This window comes from Mobula hypostoma, chromosome 5 (assembly GCF_963921235.1).
Source record: "Mobula hypostoma chromosome 5, sMobHyp1.1, whole genome shotgun sequence".
NCBI classification, from domain to species: domain Eukaryota; kingdom Metazoa; phylum Chordata; class Chondrichthyes; order Myliobatiformes; family Myliobatidae; genus Mobula; species Mobula hypostoma.
This window is the reverse complement of record NC_086101.1, coordinates 87,030,114-87,042,164: the sequence shown is the minus strand read 5'-3', so window position 1 is coordinate 87,042,164 and position 12,051 is coordinate 87,030,114. Positions and strand designations below refer to the sequence as shown.

The 12,051-nt window shown below is 39.4% G+C and overlaps 1 protein-coding gene across 3 annotated transcripts in view; it reads right to left on the bottom strand.

Moving 5' to 3' along the window:
• Positions 1-12,051, bottom strand: part of LOC134346855 (low-density lipoprotein receptor-related protein 1-like) — a 2,119,020-nt gene that overhangs the window by 1,016,416 nt on the left and 1,090,553 nt on the right. For all 3 annotated transcript variants that reach the window (XM_063048628.1, XM_063048629.1, XM_063048630.1), the window contains one exon: positions 5,226-5,369. In XM_063048628.1, the coding sequence (XP_062904698.1) occupies positions 5,226-5,369 (144 nt within the window). The remainder of the gene's footprint in view (positions 1-5,225; positions 5,370-12,051) is intronic.

The window sequence follows — 12,051 nt, the reverse complement described above, 5'->3', positions numbered from 1 at the left end:
ATGACTATCTGATGTGGGCAGAGGTTGCCCACAACACCTTAGGCATTTGGCACACAGGATGCTACTGTTTGAGTTCCAGTTTGGTTATCCCATGCCTCTCTTTGTGGTCCCTGTAGCATAGATCTCATCCAATGCTGCAAGCAGAAATGGAGTGGGGCAAGAGATTTTACTGGCCTCTATCTGGAAGGCGGAAACCAAGGCAAACTAAAGGAGAAGATGGAGACACGATTTGCAACCTGAGCAACAGGTCTGGCTGTCCACTCAGATTTGCTTCTCTGGGTGAAGTCTAGAAAGCTGGCATCCAAGTTAATTGGACCCTTCAAAGTCCTGAGGAAAGTAAACCCAGTGGCTTACACATTGCAACTCCCCAAGACCCTATAGATCAATATCACCTTCTATATCTCCAAATTAAAACCTCTCTGCACCTGCCCCTTAGCCCCACCACCATCATCCCCACCACCACCCAAGTTTATCGATGGGGGACAGTGAGAAGACTCTTGGACTCATATATTGTTTAGGGTGTTTGGCAATATCTTGTAGACTGGGAAGGATTTGGACTTGAGGAGAGGTGCTAGAAGAGACATCTTGGATCCTTCTCATACCCATGACTACCATCACTGTCTCTCTTAGTAGCCAGTGCCATCAGGATTCAGCCATAAGAGGGAGGTCCTTTTACAAGACGCTCACAACTGTGCCAGATTCTGGGATTCAGATGCTCTAATTCTCTAGAGTATAGATAACTGCTGCGGCCCTATTAAGGGTTCAGGTCAGTCCCACTAATTAGCAATCATGTTTTGGTATTTAAATAGCACCTGAACTGAAGTTTGGTTCTCAATTGTAAGCTTACTGGTGAGATTGTCCAGCATTTGTTTTGTGCTCAGTTCTTGATCCAGTTTGATACCATGTTGTGATCCTTGTTTTGGATACGCCAGCATTTGGGTCCAAACCATCCTCATCAAGGACTTTCATCACAGACATAGGATCAGAAGATTTGGAATAATTGGGTAGAATTCAGGCACTACAAGGGTAAAAAGACCCTGTAGGGAGTTGTATACAGGCCTCCAAACAGTAGCCAGGATGTGGGCTACAAATTACAACCAGAGATAGAAAAGTTATGTCAGAAGGGCAATGTCTCTCTAGTCATGGGGGACTTCAATATGCAGGTAAATTGAGAAAATTCGGTTGGGGCTGGATCTCAAGAGAATTTGTAGAATGCCTATAACTTGACTTTCTTAGACCAGTTTGTGGTTGAGCCCACTAGGGTATCAGCTATTTTGGATTGCGTAGTGTAATAAACAGTACTTGATTAGAGAGCTTAAGGTAAAGGAGCCTTTGGGAAGCAGTGATCATAATATGATGGAATTCTCTCTGCAATTTGAGAGGGAGAAGCTAAAGTTGATATTACAGTGGAGTAAGGAGAATTACAGAGGCATGAGAGAAGAGCTTGCCAAAGTTGATTGGAAGGAACACTAGCAGGGATGATGCCAGAGCAGCAATGGCTGGAGTTTTGGGGAACAAGTTGGAAGGTGCAGGATAGATACATCCCAAAGGAAACAGATCTGTTGGAATTCTTCGAGGAAATAGCAAGCAGAATGGACAAAAGAGAATAAATGGATATTGTGCACACGGGGCTGTTTAACAAGATAAGCGCCCATAATATTACAGGAAATATACTAGCACAGATAGAGCATTGTTGATCGGCAGAAGGCAAAGAATAGGAATAAAGAGAGCCTTTTCTGATTTGCTGCCGGTGATAATGGTGTACCGCAGAGTCAGTGTTGGGACTGTTACTTTTTACATTCTATGTCAATGATTTGGATGATGGAATTGACGGCTTTGCTGTAATGTTTGTAGACAATATGAAAACAGCTGGAGGAGAAAGTAGTTTTGAGGAAGCAGGGAGTTAGTCAGATTAGGAGAAAGGGCAAAGTGGCATATGGAATACAGTGTTGGGAATTGTGTGGTCATGCACTTTGGTAGAAGAAATAAAAGTATATACTGTTTCCAAAATGGGGTGAAAACTCAAAAACCCGAGGCGCAAGAATCCCCGTTCAGGATTCCCTAATGGTTTACTTGCAGGATGAGTCTGTGGTGTGAAAAGCTAATGCAATATTGGCATTCATTTTAAGAGGACAAGAATATAAAAGCAAGGATGTAATGGTGAGGCTTTACAAGGCATTTGTGAGACCTCACTTGGAGTATTGTGTGCAGTTTTGGGTTCCTTTTTTTAAAAAGGATGTGCTGACGCTGAGGTTTCAAAGGATGTTCACCAAGAATGAGTCCAGGAATGAAAAGCTTATCGTATGAGGAGCAATTGATGATATGGGAATTTACTCATTGGAATTTAGAAGAATGGGGTGGGGGGATCTCATTGAGCTATCGAATGTTGAAAAGTCTAGATAGAGTGGATGTGGAGAGGATGTTTTCTACCGTGGGGGAGAGATGCCTTGGACCAAAGGGCACATCCTCAGAATAGAGGCACATCCATTTAGAATGGAGATATTTCTTCAGGTAGAGGGTGGATGGTGAATCTATGGAATTTGGTGTCTCAGGTGGCTGTGAGGCCAGGTCATCAGGTGTAGTTAAGGCAGAGGTTGATAGGTTTTTGACTAGTCAGTGTCTGAAAGGTTATGGGGAGAAGGTAGGAGAATGAGGTTGAGAGGAAAATGGATCAGACATGACGATATGGCGGTGCCGACTTCATGGGCCAAATAGTCTAATTCTGTTCTTACATCTTATGGTCATCTCCATCAAGGGAACAGATGTAGAAGTTGTCTGGGGCTACAAATACCTGGGAAGTCACCTGGACAATAAACTGGGTTGGCCTAAAAATACGGGAGCTCTGTACAAGAAGAGACAGAGCTGACTGTATTTCCTGAGGAGGCTCCAGTCATTCAATGTCTGCAGTGCTACGCTGCAGATGTTCTACGGCTCAGTAGTGGCCAGCATTCTATTCTACGCTGTGGTCTGCTGGGGCAGCAGGGTGAGAGCAGCTGATGCCAAGAAGATCGATAAGCTTGTCAGGAAGGCTGGTTCTGTTCTGGTGGTGGAACTGGATTCCCTGATGGTTGTGTCTGAGAGGAGGATGCTGCAGAAGCTACGGAACATTATGGACAATCCCTCACATCCCCTCCATGACATACTGGGCAAACCGAGGAGCATCTTTAGTAAAAGACTGATTCCACCAAGGTACACTACTGAACGTGACAGGAGATCCTTTCTCCCTGTGGCTATAAGACTCTACAACTCCTCCTCCTCAAGTATACCAATATATGGTTTTATTGCACATGTGTATTTTGCACTATTATTTTTTCGTGCACATTTTGTATTTTTTCATACTTCAGTGTTTACATTTTGTATTTTAAAGTATATATTTCTAACTGAGCAACTTTGCAACAATAATTTCCTTCAAGATAAATAAAGTTTTGTCTTATCTTATGGTCTTATTTTTATCCCAGTGGTGAATAACTTGACAATATCAAAGGTTTATTTTCTTTCTTTCTTGGACTTATTTACTCTGGTTTAGATAATGGTGAGTATTAACTTGTTATATTCATACTTTAAAGTGCTCAGCTTCACCAGTGGCAGGCAGCATTGTGATGTTTTGAAGAAATGAGGTTTGTTTTTCATCTGAGTTCAGTTAATCATCAGTAACACTGATATTGTCTCAGTTGGATATATAAATGTCTTGTAATAGGAAATGAACGGCTTATTATTGATCATAGAGCTATGATTTTTGTAAAATCCTACCAGGATTATTTCCTTATACACAAGAGAAAATCTGCAGATGCTGGGAATCCAAGCAACACCCACAAACTGCTGGAGGAACTCAACATGCCAGGCGCAATCTACGGAAAAGATGCTTCTGGCAGAAACCCTTCAACGGGAATGCTGAAGGGTCTTGGCTTGAAATGTTGACTGTACTCTTTGCCATAGATGCTGCCTTGTGTGCTAAGCTCCTCCTGCAGCTCGTGTGTGTTGCCAGGATCATTTCCTATTTACTATATTAATAATTAAATATTTATATCAGTGCAATTGTAACAGAGAATAAACTGTTTACATAATTTCACCTCTAACACATGACTGAAAATTCGGACAGAGAATTCATCATTGGAGGTAGTGGTGTGTAAAAATTTTGCTCTTAAATTACGGATTAGTTTGTGAACTAGGGTCTGAACAGGTAGAGTAAAACAAAGCACTTCTCTTGTTTAAAGTTTAAATCCCAGAATTATCAAAACAAAAATGAAGCTTAAAGGTTTTTATTTGAATATGTGTAACATTGCAATGAAATACAAGTTGACAACATAGACAGCAATAGATGAGTATGATCTAATTGTCATTAAGGAGATGCCTTTGCAGGAAGACAAGAAATTAGAGTTTGCTATTTGAGATTATACACTGTTCCAAAGCAACAGGCCAAAGGTTTCAGAGAATGTAGTGATCATGATATGTTAGAATTCCAGATTCCATTTGTAAGACTCACTGTTCATAATTGTAAAAGTTTCTAAATATGAATATGTTCACCTGTTGATCAGAGAGTGTTTATTTTCATTTGAATGTAGTATTATTCCATAACTGTACTGATATAGTTTTGGGCACGTAGCCAAGTAGTCAAGGCGTTCGTCTAGTGACCTGAAGGTTGCTAGTTCAAGCCTCAGCTGTGGCAGTGTGTTTGTGTCCTTGAGCAAGGCACTTAACCACACATTACTCCAGTGTCTGTGCAAGGAGTGGCGCCCCACACAGACTTCCAATTTGCACCTTGTAAGGCATGAAAATGCCCGAAGCAGGCCTCTCATGGTCTGAGTCGATGTTCCCTCCCCTGTACTGACATAGAGAAAAGTGTAAGAGTTCCTTCAAGGCAGTAAGCCCTTAAAAGAATCTCTGTCACATGTGTTAAACTGTAGAGTTTTTTAGTATGATTCATGCTTTAGAATGAAATTGGGTGTCAATTGTCACAATAAATAGATATTCTGTATTCCCCATGATGCTCCTAGTCTAAAGTGAACTAATGTAAAACTACACTTGCAGTCTAGTGTACAGCATAAAAGTTGTGTAAGTTTGTCATTAAGGACAAATCAGAGTTACAATTTTTTGTCTGTCTACAGTTCATTATTGTGTGCAGTGTATTAATTTAACAAAAGCAGCAAGTGTGATATTTTACTGAAATACGAAGATTTTTAGCAGAACGTGTTTAAGCTTTATAGCAATATGGTGTCATGACTTACTTTTGCATGATTTCCCATCGTTTCCTAAGCTGTAGCCAGTCCTGCATCGACATGTTTTTGCTTTGTGGCTGCTGCTGAGCAGGCAGATATCAGAGCATCCTCCAGGTTTGCCGTGCAGATCCAGTTCACAAGCATGACTTCTAACTGAGAAAATCAATGAGAGATTTTTTTTAATGGGCAGTTAAAAAATCAATGGTTTAAGATGGAATGGTAATAATCCTTTGCATTATACACATAAATATAAACAATAACCAATGTTTCCTTCATATAATGATGATTACTAAAATTTAAGGCACTGTTGAAATGCAAGCAATGTTTCTAAAAATTCATACCACTAACAGAAGAAAATGATTTAATAGCAAATATGACTCCAGAGTGACCAAATCCAGAGTTGTATGTTCAAGGATATTCAATGTTAAGAACAGACAAAAGGTAAAGTAAATAAGCTGGGTAAATGTCTATATTTATGTTTAGTATTGTGCAGACAGAAAGGGTTAATTAACAATTTTATTGCAAAGGGAGTTTCAGGGAATAGTAACCATAGGAATCTCAGATCCCCAGGTTCAGTAATTTGCAGTCTGTTTTGTTTTGAAATAAATTGGAGAACTGCACTGACACCATACTTCACTAAATAGGATGTTGGAAAGATAATAAAGACCATCTTGACCTTATTCCACAGTGCAGGATAGCATTCAGAGATTTCTTTCTGCAACCCAAAAGTCTTTATGATTTTTTGAACCTTCGCTTCAGCTCAAATTCATTTTAAAGTGAGATCACTTCTTCCTCCATCTGTCCTGTTAATTCTTCATTGTAAATGTTCAAGAATACATTTGTTGCCCAATCTGGAATTTGGATTGGGAAAATATTCTGAAATTTCTCTGAGTTGTCTTTATACACTTAACCCAGGTTGGCACAGTCGACTTAATGGTCATCATCTGGCATTCTTACTTTATCTTCTAACTTGGAGGCACTTGGAAACTGGAAAATGTCACAACAGCCTATGGTACACTTAGATATGGTTAACTTGGACAGAAATGTGGAAGCAACTGATTTGACTTTAGTAAGATATGCATTTCCTTGCAATTGATGATTTATTTTATTGAACATTGTGAATAATTCTGTTAAATAACCAATGCCATGCCTGATTACTGAATAAAGCATTTTAGTCCTTGAAGAATTTTATTACGTTTCAAAAAGTGCATGAAAGCATCTCAGGCGCTTTCCTTTTGAGAGCCATCTAATGCAACCACAAGTAGTCAAGCTGTTCATCATTCTCCATTCGAAGCTCTCAAAGTAGTTGAGAATTGAGAGCATTGGACGTCATTTAATTTACTGCTGTGATAACAGTATTGAATGATTTGTGCAGCCAATCACTTAGGTTGTTTTATGACAATATGTTATCTGGAGATTACACAGTGAATGGTAAATGTGTTATGTATTTTTTTTTCAAGAAAGTAATAACCCCACAGTGGTGTCCTATCTGTTGCCCAAGCAAGAGCATTGGTGAGCAGAATGTTCTTCTCATTGAAAGATTGCTCAACTTCCTGAAATCCTGACTCCCACTTCATATCTGTTTCTCATTTCCTAACAAATAACAACTCTTAAGCTATGCTTTCATATTTTATGAAGTGAACATAATCAAGAAGCAAAGATTCATTGCTGAGTAAAGTTGACTCATCTAACTGCAGAGCAAATTCTGTTGTTCTAAGTATGTTGTGAAATGTGTCTTCCACATTTTATCTATTTGTCTTTGAACAGAGTTGTCATTGAGAGGAACTGCTTTGATTATTTGGTCTGGTGACTTGGACTCAAAACCTCTTATTCCTGGAAGAATCAGTTCTTCTCCAGTCGTATAGGGCTTTCCAGATGAAATGTTGTATGAGGCACACAAACCATTACTGTTTTGTTTTGAAGTGCTGGTAAACATGTTTTGAAGTGCTTTTTTTGTTTCTAAAAACTTCCATGAAGTGATTGAAGATAAGCCAAATTATTGTTTGCTTTATCAGAGTGCATCCTTCATAAAAGTTCAAGGAGCCTAGATGGTTTCATTGGTCATTTGAGAGAACTTTTTCACACAACACACATTGGCTTCTGTTGATTGTTTGGTGCTGGTATAAATCCATATTTCAGACACTGTATACTACACTGTCTACACTTTTTTGTTTGGTCTGCTTCTGCCATTTTTATTATGGATTAGCAACCATGGTCAATTGCCTATTAAGTCCAACCTCAAGCACTGTGACCAAAAAAGGGGAAAGTTATGACATCATAATAGCTCAGGCAAAAACCAACTCTCTGCTTGAAGGTACATAAAGTGGGGCAGTGATATGTTGATTGGGCTGTGGACTAGAGAAACATGGGCAGGACCATTCAAAAGGGCAGATTCTGAACTTTACCTGATTGAATGCCATACCCTAATTCACAGGAACTGTGTCTCTGCATGGTTAGAGAATGCGAATGTTTGGAATTTGTACTAGCTAACAGCATAATGCAGTAGCGAACAGCAATAATGCCTAGAAAGAACAATTTCTTCAGTCCAGATTTCTCATGATACGCCAAATACAAATACATTGCTTTTCAACAATTGTTATGTGCTTTGAACAAAGTCTAAGAGAATGGTGGGTTAGCAAGAGATGAGGTGAATACATGATCATTGTAATTAATTATAAGGCACTGAAGATCAAATGCTTATAATAAGTAATTCAGTTCTCAAATTAAGCTTGTAATCCCTCAGCTGTCCCCCTTACTACTGGGTGATTCCCCACTGCCCCCTTAGAAGCTCCAAAATGCCTGAAATGGGGTGATAAAACCCACTTTGGGAACCATAGCTTACATGATGCATCTACCTGTATACTAACTGCTCCATCCTCTGACCCATCACTCTGGTTCCTGTTCTCCTGCCAAACTATTTTAAATCCTTCCAATAACTCTCGCAAATCTGCTGCAAAGTTGTTGGTCCTCAAGTTCAAGTATAATCCATCCCTGAAAGAGATCTCAAGGATTCACAAACCTAAAACCCTGACCCTTGCACCAATTTTTCACCCACAAATTAATCTGCTAATTCATCCTATTCTTACCCTCACCGGTTTTCTTTGCCTTGAAATGACAGCTTTATACATTTACTTTGTTATGTCTCTCCTCTCACTGTGAAATGGGGACATCTCTTCTTCCCTTATTAGGGAGACAGAGCCTGTGGTATGTCAAATTACGGCATGAACGATAGCCTTTAGGGTACTGCAAGTCTATGTCTTGTTACGTACCCCGTAACTGGGTTGCCAAACCAGCAGAAATGGATCACTCAGTTGGAGTCTGGAGTACTAGAACTAAGAAAGTTTTATTAAAGAAACAAGCAACACAGTAATCGAAGGGATAATAAATGCAGCAGTTCAGCGATGATAAACACACATGTGCACAGAATTAAGATAACAGCATCAATCAAGCTCTATCGTTGTCTAGGGGTAAATGACCAAATTTCAAAATGACTCAAAGTTCAGTCCAGTTCAGTTCGCAGTAATCGTTGCCATGGCGATGGACAACGTGGGGGGAAGAGAGACAGAGAGAACAGGAACAACTGATCATTCAGAACACTGCTTCACTCACAGACCTGCGAGATGGCTCACAAGCAGCTTTTGGGCGGGTCCTTGGTGATGTCACCTGAGGTCACCGACTGTGACCCCTCCTCCAGATGCGGTCGATCCTCTGCAGTGAACCCGGCACCCAGGCAAGGGCGGACACACACCGGGTTCCCGCTGATCGTACCTTTCCACCCCAGGCATTATCTGGTACTTCTCACCCACTCGTGAGAGGCGCACCGCTTCCAGGGTCTTGTTACCTCGGGTGGCGTGTGTGTCTGTCTTAGCGAACCTGTCCCTTTTTATCCCCCTGCTGGGGTATCGCCTGTCCATCACTTCAAACAGTTCAGGGTTCAAAGGGGGGAGCCGCTCCAGACAGCTCTCTCTCCCCCGTCCCTTCATTACACATCTCCAGACGCTGCTCCATTGTTCCTTATCTCTCCTTCCCCTGAGGGCAGGTGGCAGACCAACTGCTGATGCCACTGATGCTACTGATGCTAGCCCAGGCCAGCAAACATCTTAATTTTATGTGTATTCTCGTAACAGTCTTTATTATTGCTTTGTTGCATGCTTGAGTGATTGGTGGGAGGTGCCAATGCTTTTTTGCTGGTGGGGGAGGGGGTCATTGCTTTGCTGCTGCTTGTGCGTGGGAAGAGGGAGTTGGGGAGGCTTTGGGGTTCTAACATTTAACTGTCATTCATTCTTTGGGGCGCTTCTCTGTTTTTGTGGATGTTTGCGAAGAAGAAGAATTTCAGGATGTATATTGTATACATTTCTGTGACATTAAATGTACCTATTGAAACCTATTGATGTATTGTTTCAGTTTGTAAAAACCCAGATATTATTGAGGATTTTCCTCTTTTTGCAATTTTCTTTGGCACTTGTATTTCATTTTAAAGTATTTTTCTCTTTATTCCAACATTTACAAATCATTTTATATTAATATAAATGTTTCTACTTTGTGCTCTGCTCAGCGAGCTTTCAGTCATATAATCTGCTGAGAAGTCATAATATCTTGATGATTCATCCATGTTACAAATCTGTTGAAGACCATGTCATACTGAAAATCTCCAGTAATAAATATAAGTAATTTCTTAAAAGATCAATAGAAAGCTGTAAACAGAATCTCCTTCATTGCAGAGCACTGAATATTGGAGTTGCCTAATTCCTTAAAATGATATATGGGACAATAATGTTGTAAAATTTGAAAGAAATCCTAACCCAATGAGTTGATGTATAATAATCATTGATAATTTTATGCAGAAATTCATATAACTATTTAAGACATTCATTCATTTGCTTCCAAGATGTAATTCTGTGACCATTATCTCTAACATTACTATCAAGCCATTAGTTCATAAGTGTGATTGAAGTCTAACATGAACTGCAGTAAGTAGATGTATTACATTTCTTTTTTTTTGAATGAGTGATATTTTAACAGACTATGTTCTTGACAAGATCTTTCAATAAGTTCACTTAAATGAAAACTCAAATAAGAACTTAAAATAAATAGATTTTAATGCTCATATACATGAAACATTAAAAAAATTAATTTTGCTTAAGAGTTTCTGAACATTTTGTTACCGCTCTTGGAAGAACTACCATAGAGAATTAATAGAGTGATGTGGAACTTGAAAATACATGTTTAAATTGTTCTAAGTATAAAAAGTACTGGAAACTTCGAACAAGTCAGTCAGTGGAAAGAGAAGCAGAGTTAACATTTCAGGATTCCCATCGATCAAGGAATTTGAATCCGAGCAAGGATGCTTGAACAAATGATCTTTGACTTGAAATGTCATCTCCAGCATTCAGATTTCAGCATCTGTAGTTCTACTTTGATTTTTAAATTGTCTTAACTGTGTTAATAATTAGATTAGTTGTTGGTATTTTAAAATGTACCAGTGCGAAGCTCAGATATCCCAATGACATCCATTGTGTTTGATTGTTCAGTTAAACATCCCCATGGTTAGAGTTTTGCTTGAATGGACACAACTGTGAGTACAATGGTGGCCCGTTATGAAAGGCCTAAGATACCAATTTAATCCATGATAGCAAAAACTAATCTTCTTTCCCTACCTTCAAAAGTTCAACATCCCTGCATGGATATTAAGATAAGTTTTCGTTTACTCTGAAACATGCTTTGCCAATCAGTTATGAGATTCATAGTTTAGAAATGGTATTTGATAAAGTCTGACTCCTAAGGATGACCACATTTCTTGCAGGCCCTTCAACCTAAGATATTGTGCTGACTTGTATAAACCGACTCAACAATTAAACTAACTCTTCCCTGCTGCACTGCCCATAATCCTTCATTTTTTTCTTACACCCATGTGCCAATCTAAGAATGTGTAAACATCATTGTTGTATCCGCCTTTAGTACCACCCTGGAACTCCCCATTGAGTTCAAACCTACATCTGACATCTCTCCTAAACAATCCTTATTCACCTTGAACATATGTGCTATGGTATTGGCCACTGCCACCCTGCGTGAGAAAAGCTGCTGACTGTCCACACTTTCTATGACCCTCATAAACATATAGACTTCTAATATGTACATGTATGTATACAGTATGTGTATATATATTTACATGTACTTATATACTTACTGTACTGTTATCATGTATTGGAACGAACTGCTGCCGCATAACAATAAATTTCATGACATATGCCAGTGATCGTAAACCTGACTCTGAATCTGCACCCTCACGAAAGCTTCCACATCCATCCTATAAAGAGGCAACCAGAATTGAACACCACACTCCAAGTATGGTTCAACCAGAAGTTTTATAGGCTTGTAGCATTACTCAGTCCCCCAAAGAATGAAGGTTGGCAAAAAGTATGCCTTCTTAGCCACCCTGTCTACTTGTACAGTATATTGAAAATTTGTACAAATGGAAGATCTCTGGTAATTTTAATTATGTTCAGGATACCGCGTTCTTTACCGTAACATGATACAGCCTTTTGCGAAGATGAGTTTTTCCCCGAAACTTTATCTCTAATTTACCCTGTTATTCTTATTCAACAGCATTTACATATATTTTTGAAATTTTGTCCTTTTTTCACAAGTTCCTTTCATAAATGGTTGATCATCCATGTTTTTTTTAAATTGATCACTATTCCAATATTATGCAAAATCACACGAGGCGTCCAGAGACTGGCACAAGCGTACTAATAGCCCTAAATTTTTGGATGCCCTCCTAAAGGCCTTGATGTCAGAGCCATCTCTTACACATTGCTCCAGTCTCCAGATCACT